Source organism: Danio rerio, chromosome 4 (genome assembly GCF_049306965.1).
Source record: "Danio rerio strain Tuebingen ecotype United States chromosome 4, GRCz12tu, whole genome shotgun sequence".
In the NCBI taxonomy this organism is placed as follows: domain Eukaryota; kingdom Metazoa; phylum Chordata; class Actinopteri; order Cypriniformes; family Danionidae; genus Danio; species Danio rerio.
The window spans coordinates 70,314,993-70,329,365 of record NC_133179.1 but is presented as its reverse complement, the minus strand read 5'-3'; the positions used below and the strand labels follow the sequence as shown (position 1 = coordinate 70,329,365).

The window sequence follows — 14,373 nt, the reverse complement described above, 5'->3', positions numbered from 1 at the left end:
GCGGTTATAGCCGCGGACTCCGCGGATCGGGCGGAAGACGTTACGAAAAAATAATATTTTAATTAAATTCGGGCGGGTGGCGGGCGGTTGTACTGTTTTTATAGGCATAGCTGGCGCACCAACAAAAAAGCCTAGGACTGACTTCACAGAATGGGAGGAGGAATCGGATACACTAATTCTGGATGAAGTACAGAAGTCTTCATCTACAAACTTCCGTATAGACGGATCAGCAGAGGAAAATCTACTTCCTTTTGGGAGAAATAAGGCCAGTCATTCTCACGACTACAGCACCTTTCCAAGAGAATTCTATGCATTCCAGCAACAAGTGCTGCGAGCGAGCGCTCCTTCAGTGCAGCAGGGCGCATTATAGGGGCTATGCAGGCGCTCCCGTCTGAATCCTGACACTGTAGATGCTATTTTATTCCTGCATTGTGCCAAGAAAAAATCAAACTAGACCTAAAGTCAGGCATATTAAACCAATTAGCCTATGTTATTTAGGCTACACATATGTTCAATATAAACTTTTGAGTTCGGTCAGCTGATAATTTTACGTTCATATTGGTTTAGCCTATTCTATTCTAGACATGTTGGCCTCGCTTTTACGTTCCGAGGCTTAGGTTATTTTGCCAGAATTTCTTTGTCGCAACTTTAATGGCGTAGTATTTCGTTATGCTTCAAGTTTGAGGGGAATGGGGATAATCCTCCATGGGTTATTGGGGCACTTGTCATACATGCACTTTAGCCTGGTCAGACTTTATGTTCGCTCAAAGAGGGATGGCATATCTGTTTTTCTAATTTAATTTCTAATTGTGGGGGTGACTGAGCCTACAAGGTTTAGGCACGATATGACGTTTTTATTAAAACTTTTTTCAACTGTTTGCCAAAGCATGCGACTATAGCCTATGCCTACATTAAGATATTTATGTTAATATTTTTTTACTGCCTGTTGTTTCTTTTGGCATATAAAATAGGTATTGTCTGATAGAGATATCAATAAAGGTTCATCTGTGTCGCAGAACTGGTGTTGTTTCCGATTTCTACAAGCTCAATAACATCCACAGCAAAAAAAAAAAAATAAATAAATAAAAAAATAGTCGAAAAACTGTGCCCATTAATTAGATGTGGAAGGCAAGCAGGTACGTTTTTGGTGTTGCTATGGACAACTACAAATGTAAACATTATTAGGCTATAATGTAAATGACTTATTATTCTATCTATAAAAAATAAAGTGAAATAGGCATTTAGTAGTAGGCTAAATAGCAGCATGTTGAAATTATGTGTCAATGCGTTTTCTATTAGACTACAATAAAAAAAAGTTGTATAGTAGTGCGTTTAATTTAGGCTATTTATTTACTTTTGTCCCTGTGCGCCGATTGGAGACGGAGTTCACTGCTGATATTCTGAGAGCTCGGGTGCTTCTCATTTCTTATTTGTGCATCCTCGTTTCCTTTCCTTGCTTTCTTTCCCGTGTTTCCACCCCACCGGGATAACGGTACGAGGGAAGGACGCAAGGAAAAGACTCAAGGACCGAGGAATCAAATCAACTGAAAAGACACGTCCTCGTATCTTTAGCGTCACTTCAAAGCGTCTTCAATTAATGACTTGCACGTTTGGATTAACTGCATGTCTACATTAAAGTCATTCTCTATTCTATAATGATCAATAAAGAAATATTCATTTAATAATAAAAAGGAATAAGCCATTCAAATAAAGAGCCCAATCAGCAGATGGCGGGCGGGTGCGGTTTTAAAAATTGGTCAAAAATGTTAGTGCAGATGGATGGCGGACGGATGATGAATTTTGTCATGCGGTTGCGGATGAAATAATAGCCCATCCGCGCATCTCTAGTTCCTAGGCTTGTAAACTTTCCCCTTTGTCCTCCAAATGTAACACTGGTCATTATGGCCAAACAGTTCCATCTTAGTTCCAATCTGAGCACAGGACATGTCTCCAAAAAAAATAGCATTTTTCCCAGTGTAATTTAGCAAACTGTAATCTGGCTATTGTTGTTGATTCTGGCTTGTTGATTTGTTGTCATGTTGTCACACAAGGAAGCAGTGTGTTTGAGCTTTTCCTTAAATACTATTCTACAGTTGTGCCTCTAATTAACTTAAATGTAGCCAATCAGAAACTTCCAAAACATTGACACCCTCATCTGAGCCTTTTTCTGAGGCAGAATAATATTATTGTATGTAAACTTGACTTTCAAGAAAAGTTATAACAATTTCTAAAAAAAAAAAAAAAAAAAAAATTCGCTCTTATTATTCTGCTATTAAGCATGACAGAAACAAATGTGATAACACTAATGCGATCGATGTACCGGCCCATTGTGGTAAGGAAGGAGCTGAGCTGAAAGGCAAAGCTTTCTATCTATCAGTAAATCTACGTTCCTACTTTCACCTTTGGTCATAAGCTTTGGGTCATGACCGAAAGGATAAAATCTCGGATACAAGCGGCAGAAATTAGTTTCCTTCGAAGGGTGGCAGGGCGCACTCTTATAGGCCGGGTTGAGCAGCTCTGTCACCCGGGAGCAGCTCAGGGTAGAGTCTCTGCTCCTCCACATCGAGAGAAGTCAGCTGAGGTGGCTTGGGCATCTGTTTTAGATGCCTCTTGGACGCCTACCTATGGAGGTGTTCCAGGTATGTCCTACCGGGAGGAGGTTTCGGGGAAGACCCAGGACACACTGGAGGGACTATGTCTCTCGGCTTACCTGGGAACACCTCAGGATCTCCCCGGAGGAGCTGGAGGAAGTGTATAGAAAGTGGGAAGTTTGGGGTTCTCTTCTAAGACTGCTGCCCCCACGACTCGACCCCGGAAAATCGGCAGAAAATGAATAAATGAAAAGATTTTATGTACCATGGAACGCATTTATTGAGTGCTTCAACAGGAAAGCAGCAGTAGTTTCCAAACAAACACAATCAGTCCAACTCCCCTTTTTAATAATCTTCTTTTGTTGATTTTCCTGTATTTCTTACCACATCCACAGTTTGGACAGATGAAAGACTTGTCTGTAGAGCGTACGGTCCCTTTTATTACTGAAACTCTTCCCACCTTGTTGACCGGTAAGAGTCTTTCTAAAGGCGTGAACTCGCATGTGGACTTTTAGTCTGTGCATTTGAGAAAAACCCTTTCCTCACTCTTAGCAGGTAACCGCTTTCCCTGCTGTGTGAACCTTCGAGTGCGATTCGAGTCCTCTGCTTGTAACAAAATTTCTTTGACACTGTGCACACGTGTAAGGCTTCTCTATTCTGTGACATTTCATGTGGCAATTAAAAACATTTTCGCTACTAAAATCCTTCCCGCACACTTGGCATTTAAAAGTCCTCTTTTTGGCGTGAGAGTTCATGTGGATCTTGAGGTGCGCGTTCTGAGCAAAACTTTTTCCACAGCGTTTGCATATGAACGCTTTATCTTCATGGTGAACTTTTATGTGGTTCTTGAGGCCTGCTTTGCCAGTGAAACCTACTTTACAGTAGTCGCAGCTGAAAGGTCGTTCTCCGGTGTGAATTCGCATGTGCTCCTGAAACACGTTCAAGCTTTGGCATTTCCTTTCACACAGCTGGCATGTGAAGCAGCCATCTATAAAATGAACCCGCATGTGCCGTTTATAGGTGCTTTCGAGTTTGAAGCCTCTCTCACAATGATAGCATGAAAGGCCCAGCGGCGCAGAGTGGAATCTCATGTGAACCTCCAAATCACCTCTTGCTGGAAAAATTCTTCCACACCGTTTGCAGGAGTAAATCGTACATCGGTAACGTCTACTGTGAGCGTCTAAGGATTTTTGGTTCGTGAAACTCGTATTACACTTTTGGCAGGAGAAATCTTCCTTGACGGTGTGAGTTCTCAAGTGTCTCCTGAGGTTACTTTTATTATCGAACATCTTTCCGCACTCTTGGCAGGTGAAAGAGCATTTGGTTTCAGTGCTCTGCACTTTTGTTTGTGTGCAAGCCTCTGTAGTTTGTGAGCAACTAAAAGGTTCTTCTTTAATAACGAAGGTCTGATTTTCGGACACGTCTTGATCTTGATTCTCTTCCTTCGGCAACACCAGGTCTAAAGCAAAAAAAAAAAAAAAAGTGTTTAAGTCCAAATTATGCGAAAAGCAACAAATATCAAAACATTTAGAGCATCAAGACAAGCAACACTGTTGTAAGGAAGGTTTCCTTTGTAAGTGTAATGTGAAGTGACGGAGTGAGGGCTGATTATACAGAGATGGTCAGGCAAGCAACGGTCAACAGGGCCAAACGGATGTATGTAGCCAAATCCAGAGTTGTAGTCAAATACACAGGCCAGAGTCAGTACAGACAGTCAACGTAAACAAACAAAAGGCACAGGGTCAAAAACAAGGCTGTTCAAAAGGACTCAACAATGTGTGTGTGTGTGTGTGCTGTCTTTATAGTCCTTGTAATTAGTCTTTGAGCAGCTTCAGCTGTGTCTGTGCGTCTCATAATCGGAACTAAGAACAGGTGGGCGTATGCGAAGTGCATGTATGGAGTTGCAGTCCACAATGTGGCGGATGTGTAGTCCGTTAGTGAACTGTGTCAGTGACAGTAAGAGGCAACAATTTTTTCATTTGTTATGCTGTGTTCACACCAGACGTGGAAGAAGCGTCAAGCGCAAGTGATTTACAAGTCCATGCAAAGACGCAAATAGACATTCTGCGGCACGATACGCGTGAATGGCGCGGCGGGAATTGAGGGGGCATAATTATGACGTAGCGCCTGTTGTTGATGTCGCGGGGGGAAATCCTCCTCCCTACATTGACAACAGTTTATCAAACTGGGCTCGGCTCAGTCAGAAGCACCGCTGAAAGCTTCCATCATGCAGGTTAAGAACTGCTGGAAGAGTGTTGTTTTAATGCGAGTTCATACAGCATGCTGAATGGAGGGAAAAAAAAAACTTTGCATTTCACGATGCAGGTGTCTGTGGTCTGCACGGACTCGCTAGGTGCAAAGAGCATCAAACAGTGTGTGTGTTTGTGTGGGGGACTATCCTGTCACAAAAATGCGGCTTAAAGTCCCACATGATGGTAGTAGTTTAAGGTGTTTACATATCTGTACTGCACTTCAATGATGCGACTGAAATCGGCATACTCCACACGTCTTAATTCGATTATTACCTTAATTGGATTAAATTAATCATGAAAATCGCGGTTTACTCCTAATCAGAGTATTGTCCATGTAAACGTCCTCATTGTTTAATAAATTGTTATTTTCTTTCCACATATCAGTTTGCCGTTTTCTCTTATTTTCACCCAGCACCAGTAGAAACCCACTTAAATGTTACGTCTTACCCAACATAACTTAAACACATAACACCATTCTCATCTCCTTCAAGCTATCTTAGCATCAGCGTTTCCTCCAATAGATTACAAGTTATGTTACAAGTTTCTTACAGTTAAACAGTTGAGTTTTGTCACTTGTAAACTAATTCAGTCAATCTCGGAGTCTGCCGGGAGTAGGGCTGCAACAACGAATCGATTAAATCGTTAAAAATCGTTTACTAAAAGCATTGGCAACGAATTTAGTTATCGATTCGTTGTGTCGCGCGACTCGGAGACGTTTGATTTCAAAAAAGCTCAGTGTGGAGCGGACAGAACAAGGCCTCTCTTCGTCTCTGCGCACTGATAAGAGTTCAGAGCCTCAAGAAGACAGATGATGCGGAAGAATCACTTCAGAATTTAGTTCTGTTTTGAAGTGAGAACCATAAAGTCCCTGGTGCTGGGAAAGGCGGTGGGGTTAAGTTTTGTTTTCGATATTCCTGACACACTCAGTGATAGATGGCAATAACTCAAAAAAGATCTAAACTGTGTTTTCTAAAAAAAAGACGAAGCAGGTTATGTTTCACAGCTGTCTTTTTTATTTTTTCGCTCGATACTACGAGCACTGCTTCGTTTAAGCAGTCGCAATACGTGCTGAGCCAGAGCTTGCGCTGAGTACAGCTCTCAGTAAGGGACCATCGGAAAAGTGCTTTTTTTCCCCGTTTTTTCTTTTCGAAAACAAAACCAACTTAACTCCGCTGAAAGACGTGTCATATTATCACAATTATGCAGCGTTTTAAACCACCTAATACTTCACTTGTTTTAGATATGTAAATACACAGAAGTACTAGTAAAACAATACATTTAGAGTTTGTAAAACACACAAGGAAGTCTAACAATCCATTCAAATATAAATCGTCGATGTGTTTTATTCATCAGATACACATCACACACAGTGAAAGTAACTATATAGTTGAATCTACGCTTCTTTAAGTGCACCAGCCACTCACTAGCATGTACTTTGGGAGTAACGTATGAATGTACCAGCTGAATGCTGCGTGTTCTGCTTTTTATGAACGAGGCAGCGGCCGCAAGTAAACATGGAGACGTCCATCTCCCGGTATAGATCACGATCACTTACACATTTACGTGAATTGGAATATCAGGTAGTTGATGACATGAGCAAGTATGTGAATACGTTGAATTAAAACAGAAAAAAATGAAATAAAAGGGATACATCTGTCATACATCGCTGTTGTGGCTGCGGTGTGTCACGGGACAAACATGATGTGTCCCCACGGAAACATTAAGGGTGAATGTTCTAAAAAAACAGACTCCCGGGCCACAGAGGATCTTTTAAACTCAGCAGTGAAAGAGTTAATAACAGCGGTACAGCAGCGGTAATAGAAATACTTTGCATTGCAAGACTAAAGACACATTTTTATTCATTGGCCTTGTTTGAATCCATCTTTTTTCCATCTGTTGTCATGTATAGCTGCACTGCAGAAAACTTTTCTTTCCAAGTCATTTTGTCTCGTTTCCAGTTTAAATATCTAAAAAATCTTCCATCGAGACCAGACAAGAAAAATGGCATGAGAAAAGGAAGTGATGCTGAAAACTTCTGTTTGAGATTATCTTATTAAGATAATTTTTCTTACCTCATTGGCAAATAATTTAGCTTGTTTTAAGCTAACAATCACTTAATTTTGAGCTTAAGTGATTTCTTATGATATTTCATGTGTCGAGTACGTATCTTAAAAACATTTAGATATTTGGATTGAAAACAGGACAAAACTAGTTAGTTTATTATTATTATTATTATTATTATTATTATTATAACAGCTCAGGGATGAGCTTTTCTGAATAAAGGGTTGGAAAAGAATGCTTTTATCCGAATAATCGAAAAAATAATCGACAGATTAATCAATCATCAAAATAATCGTTAGTTGCAGCCCTAGCCGGGAGCATTTTAGCTTAGCAAAGATCATCGAATTAGATCAGCATCTCGATAAAAAAATGACCAAAGGGTTTTGATGATTTTCCCAATTAAAGCAAGACACTTCTGTAGGTACAAATGGTCTGGGTACACAACGTAAAAGTTGTCATTTTCTTGGCTGAATGGCTAAAACTGGTTTTAGAATTGACCTTTATTAGATAGTAGTGATGGGAAGTTCAGATCACTTAACTGACTCGAGCTGCGTCCCAAATGGCACACTATGCACTATGCACTCATGCACTATGTACTTATGCACTTACACACTCAACAGGATAGTATATGTATGTAGTTTCGTCCCAAATGGCACACTAATGTTTTTTTACTAAGCGGAAATTCAAACCGTTTCCCTGATGACGTTTGACGGTCGCCAGATCAGTGAAATAAACGACCGACTTATCAAATAATACCTGCCGCGAGTGTTGCCGCATTCACCATCGGGAGGCGCTATAATCACTCTCGTTGGAGAATTTTGCTTTCACCATCCAAAATTAATAAAGTTATTCAACATGTACGGCCGATAGCTCCGCCCCTTCCGCTACGTAAGCAAACCTGTGGTCGTTGAGTGCGTGAAGTGTCCATCATTCCACACTTCATTTTAGCGGCTGAATGAGTGCATCATCCGGGTAATTAAAGTGCACTTATTATTTTTAGAGTTTTCAATGTGAACACACTACTTACACTATTTATACTACAAAATGGCGTAGAATAGTGCTTAAGTATGAGATTTGGGACGCAGCTTTGGATCTTTGAGTCTCGTTCATTGAGATGAACGAATCTTTTTTTCGAGTCATTTCGTTCATTTGATTCAATTTGCCAAAATATTATTAAAATGTTACGAATTGCTTCCAAACACATCTACAACTAGCCTAAAAGGTTGATCACACGACAAATAAGTCATAAATAGAATATACGAAGGAGAAAATAATAATTCAATGTTTACCTGCTCTTTTGTCTATGAAGGCATTGTTGTCTCTTTGCTCAGCTCACCTCTTCATGTCTTGAAACATCAGTGGTTCGTTCACGTTACACTGACAGTCACATAGAATCTTAACCAATGCACACACTCTGAGTCGATAAGAGCCATGATAATTAGTTGACCTTTCGAGTTATCTGGTTCTTGAGTCGTTCGTTCATCACGTGACAGAATGACTCAAACCCGAGGACTCCTGAGTTGAACGGATCAATTCTTTTTCCGGCTCTAAACGCGTATGATTGGCCCGTGAGGAACGAATGACTCAGACCCGATAGAGGACTCGAGAGTTGAACGGTTTAATTCTTTTTCCGGCTCTAAACGCATATGATTGGCTTCTGCCTTTCCGCGATGAACAACTCAAAAGGCTTGAAATGAACGATACCACCTGCACAAATGTGCGCACGCACAAATGAACGAATCACTCCCTGAGCAAACTCGTAGGCTGCGTCCGAAACCGCATACTTCCATACTATATAGTACGCTAAAATCAGTATGCAAGCCGAGTAGTATGTCCGAATTCATAGAATTCGGAAATCAGTATGCGAGAAGTACCCGGATGACTTACTACTTCCGGCGAAATTCTGAAGTGCCGATCCCATGCATGCTGGGCTATCCCATGATGCCCCGCGAGCAAATTCATGAATGGGAGTAAAGCGACGCAATTGACGCAGGTGGGTCACGTGACCATGACAAAATGGCGTCCGAATTCCATTCATACTTTTCACGTTCATACTGTATAGAACATACTTTTCTAACGGGCAAGTAGTACGTTTAAATTCAAATACAGTACCTACTGAGTAGTAGGCGGTTTCGGACGCAGCCGTAGTTCCCGAGCCATACTGAAGATTTGTTCAAAATGAACGAATCGTTCAAGAACGACCCATCACTATTAGATAGGACAGTGGAATGAAGACAGAAATACACAAGGAGCAGAGAGAGGGGAAAGATCTGCAAAGGACTTTGAGCTGGGAAACAAACGAAAACCAACCTGTTTGTTCCTCGACATCTTCTTGTTTGATTAGTATTTCTTCAATCTCCTCTTTCAGAAGCACCATCTTTCCAATAGTGCGTCTCGTGGAGATCAGTCGCTTCAGCTGGAGTTTCCTCTGTGGGTTTAAATAATGCAAATTAAATATTCTATGTGACTTTATTTAAGCATATACCAACAGCAGTTAACGATCATTGAAATGTATCATAATAAGCGTAGTGTTGTCACAATACTGGAATGTCTGACTTCGATATGATGCCTTCAAATATATCAACATTCAATACATAATTTCAAGCAGATAGCTTTCTTTTTTCCTCAACATCTTCTTGTTTGATTGTTATTTCTTCAATCTCCTCTTTCAGAAGCTCCATCTTTCCAATAGTGCGTCTCGTATATATATCATAATAGGCGTAGTGTTGTCACAATACTGGAATTTCTGACTTTGATATGATGCCTTCAAATATATCAACATTCAATTCATAATTTTAAGCAGTTTAGTTTTCTTTTTTTTTTTAATAAATTGACAGCAAATTATAATTTAGAAACAGGTTTTAGAAATAGCGCTGTGACGGTGAGTTTTTTACTACTGCGGTGGTAAGTCACCAACAACCGCCGGTGTCGAGGTGGCAGTGAGGGGTTGTGTCAATTATGCTGTGAAATAATCCGTGACAGAAGTTTATTTAAAAGTGAAAACTCTTTCTGTCATTATTTACTAACAATCCCGCCATTTCAACCTTCAGAACACAAATGTAGAAATTTTATAATATGAAAAGGCAATTCGATTATGAAAATTGTCAAATTAAAGCAATAGCCCAGAGATCTGGTCCCCGCGTCAAGGTCAGGGTTCGAGCAGCCTAATTTATTAAAAACCTGTTTTGGTTAACCAATTCTTTAAATACAACTCTCTTAACCACTTAAACTCTGCGGACCGGGTCCGTGACGTCATCGACTTTCGCTTTCAGATTTAAAGGGCTAGCGTTGCACCAGACCCCCGTAAGTGGTTTCGTTTGAAAGTGTAGAATCTATATTTTATGCACATATGCATCACTTTGGTTTTTATTCTACTGTATGAAAGTTATTTACACTTAAATACACAGTATTTTGGATACCCGAGCTGGGTATTTTACATTGGTTCATTTTCATAATTTTTCATGACACTTGTACAAGGTATAGCTCAAATGAAAGCTCTTGCCGGTGCTCATACGGTTCTAGCATTCATTTTACTGAATTATATTCACATGTCAAACAGTTGTTGAATGAATTGTGGTGTTTCCATGGCGCAGAAATGTAAACAATACATTTATGATCAATAAGCAGCCCCAGATAGCACAGACAGCTGTCATCTCTCACCTTATGCTGTGCGCTTCAGGGCCATTCTCCTCTGTTTTTGAGGTGATGTGCATAAGTAATCCTTTTATATGTCTGACGTGGCCCAAACACAGTGAATTATGTTTGATCAAACAAAAGAATAGTGAAATATATGTAAACAAGGATCGGTCGTCTCTGTGGCTTGTATAGCACCTCTCATCAGTTGGAATGCAATAACTTTAGCATAGATTATGGTGGAGACATTTTTCTTTTTTCCTATGATTACAGACATGTGCAGGAACCACCAAAATTAATTACAGCACGCTAGACCACACAGAACCTAAAAGGTACACTTTCAAATTTGAGTTTATAAAAAAAAAAATACAAAAAGCGCCTCTTTTTTTAGGTGTTTATTATAACACAGACGACATATACAGTTATTTTAAACACTTTCAATAGTGTTTTATGAAAATTCAAAGGGTTTTCTTTAAAATGATACCACATTTTTGCATTTACATCTCTTTATGTGGATTTGGGAAGCTTTTAAATTTGGGTCGGCAAAATCCAGGCGGAAATCCCCAAATAGCAGCAGAGTTTAAGTGGTTAAGCTATAAATGGAAAAAACGCTAAAGAATATAGCCGTTAAATTCATTTTAGCAGAGACGCCACCACCAGTCATTTACACATTAGCTTTTAAGTTAGGGATTAATAATAAAAATGTTTACTTGGACATTGCATAGTCTACACTATAATTCATATTATAACTATTTATATTTACTCATTAAAAAAACCAAGCTATAACATTGACAAAACGCAAAACCCTTTAGAATGTTTGCTTTCATTTTGACATTGCTAAAGCGCACTTTTACTGTTGTGAAAAGAATCATCCCATTATTCAGCAGCTGTCTCAAGTTAGGACACTTAATAAATGTCTTTTGAGGCATTTAATTGAAGTCAAGATTGCAGTGTTATAAATGAAATAGGTAGGCTGTAGTGCGGTTGAGTAAGTGGATTTGCTGCGGATCCAGCTTTCACATGCGCTGCAGCTAGGTTGAATGATAATCTAGGGTAGACAGCTCTCTGTTTTGCTACACTAATGCCTTAAAATCTTATTAATATTACATTTAGCTACTATTTTTTTAAAAACATTACATTCTAACATTTAACTTTTTGCTAACGCTGATATTGGTTGGGTAATGAAGAGTGACGACTCGGTTATTTATCGGTTACACAATATAGTAGGTTAGCTCGCATGCTTGGGCATAGTTTGACGTCTTTACCTAAAACTTTAAACATTTGTATTATTTGAATTACAATGGAAATAAACAATATTATTGTCATTTTAAGACCATTTTTAAGACAAAACCGAAGAATGACAATATAATATTATCACGATGCAAGTACACTTTTCCAAAGAACATATTTTATTCTTAAGAATATTTCATGTAATTATTGTCATTTTAACAATTTAATAATGAGGCATTGGATTTAAAATGTGAAAGGCTGGGAGATGACCAGCTAAAACCAACTTGACCAGCCTAGCCAAAACCAGGTCCAAATGTTCATGGGCTAATGACATGACCACATTGAACCGGTCTATATTAATGTATTCATATATGTAATATAGTATAATTTCAGCAACATATTTTATTTAAGTCTGTGTAAAATACAACTGTTATGAGTACATTTAGAGAGCCACCCTATGCAGGATTTGTTATGCATTCCTTTATCACGTGACTACCAAGCGCGCCAAACACAAGGACCGAGTTTCAAATAAACGTTAATATAATAATGTAAAGCTATACATTAACTCCTTACGTGTACAAACCAACAGCTATTGCCTCAAGAACTAAAAATTCAACACCACAGACAGATATAACAATCAATGGTGCATATTTAACTGCCTATGTTTAACGTCAGCGTGAACATCATCTAACGTATGAAAACGTTTTTAAACTGCATAACAGTTCAGCTTTTACATTCACCAGACGTTGTAACATTGCAGTCGCTGTAAGTTTATCTTCTTCATGTTTATATTTACCTGTAAAGCGGGATAATGAATGAAAACTCCATAGGTTCAAGTCTGCTCCTCAGATCGTCTGTAGTTCTTCTGAGCGCAGTCAGCGGGTCCCGGAGCATGCGCAGTTCACCATCATGGACTGGTAGCGAGTGTCAAAATAAAAGACCCCTCTTTTCTCACCGTGTGTTGAGCCGAGATATATCCAGCTGCAGGCCCGCAGCACACACAATCTAGGACACACGATTTAGGCAAACCATATATAGTCGCCACCTATTGAATTTCCAAGTATGGTTTCCCATTTCAGTCATTATTATTATTATTATTATTATTATTATATCGTTACGATGATTATAACATCTCTGCAGTTTCTGAACTCAAATTATGTAAATAAAAATAATTGGTTAAAGACACTTATGACTTTATTCATGTGTCCACATACACAAAGAAATCATAGACCGTGTAATTGTTGGATTAAGTGTAATAAATTAATTCAAGGTCTTAATATTATCCTACTTGGTTAAAATCACTTTGTTGTAAAATATAAAAAGCAAACTATAATATGTCACTTTATATATATATATATATATATATATATATATATATATATATATATATATATATATATATATACTGATTATAATAAGTATATATATATATATATATATATATATATATATATATATATATATATATATATATATATATATATTTACTTATTATTTTTTTATTATTAATAGTTAATTTGTTCCTATTTTTTTTATTTGCTTTATTTGCTTACTATAAATTACTACAGTATTAAATGTGGGAAATCATTAATTAAAAGATTATTAGAAAGTTAAGCAAATAAATAAACACTATTAAATCGCTTGAGTAAAATATTAATACAGTGTTATACATTTCTTACTTGTAAAAATATTTTTATTGCATATAATGTATTATTGCCTATATTAACTTGCTATTATTTCCTTCATCAAAAATTAATGCATTATATAAACTAAACATGTCCAAATTAGATCGTTCAGCAAGGCCAGCAAATGAGTATGTGCTATATTATTGTCAGATAATGACTGATCAGCTATAATGACTGATTAAAAACTGTTCAGTCTATTGTATTGAATGGCGATCGGAAACACTGCTCCCCATTCGGCCGTTTCGATCGCAATATTTGTGAAATAAAGTAAAGTAAACACTGTTGTTTCTTGTGTACAATATTTATTAACCACATATATCAAAATATATAGATGACGATGTTCAAAAAGACGTTAATAACATTAACATCCGTCGTAACCATATATGGTTTGCCTAGATTGTGTGTGCCTAAAACGTGTGTGGTTCTGCGGGCCTGCAGCTGGATATTATTGGGGTTGAGCCGAGAAACGCACCCCCCCGCCATTCCACATTTAAAAAAAATCAAAGGCCATAATTGATTAAAACATTAAAATGATCATTATTTTGATGGATAAAGACAGAACTATATTAATATACAAAACGGATTTTAAATGATGATTCTTCAGTAACCCTGACTTTGAATTAAAAACGAACTTTTTTTCTCAGGATTAACAGATGCAAAGAAAACATCAGTTCCCGGTTCCCTCCTAATCTCCTGTCAGTTCAGCAATGGTTGTACTATTTTATAGACATTGTTCGACTAGAACAGTCCACTGCCTAAATTAACAGAGCAAAGATTTTATCAATCCTTCAATTGGAACCAAATACATGACAATTTGATCTCCATTATTAAAACTTAAGTGATTTAATTAAACGACGCACGAGAAACAAAATGTCTCAGGATATAGGTGACCACAAACTATCTTTTCTTTCTGTTTGACGT

General features: G+C 38.1%; 1 protein-coding gene across 1 annotated transcript; it reads right to left on the bottom strand.

The window, feature by feature from the left end:
• Nucleotides 1-2,856: 2,856 nt before the first annotated feature.
• On the bottom strand, nucleotides 2,857-12,649 carry zgc:165515. The gene is given in 3 exon segments (NM_001099227.1): nucleotides 2,857-4,050; nucleotides 9,215-9,332; nucleotides 12,564-12,649. Coding segments are annotated over 2 exon segments (978 nt in total). The 5' UTR covers nucleotides 9,282-9,332; nucleotides 12,564-12,649; the 3' UTR covers nucleotides 2,857-3,139.
• Between the last annotated feature and the right edge of the window lie 1,724 nt (nucleotides 12,650-14,373).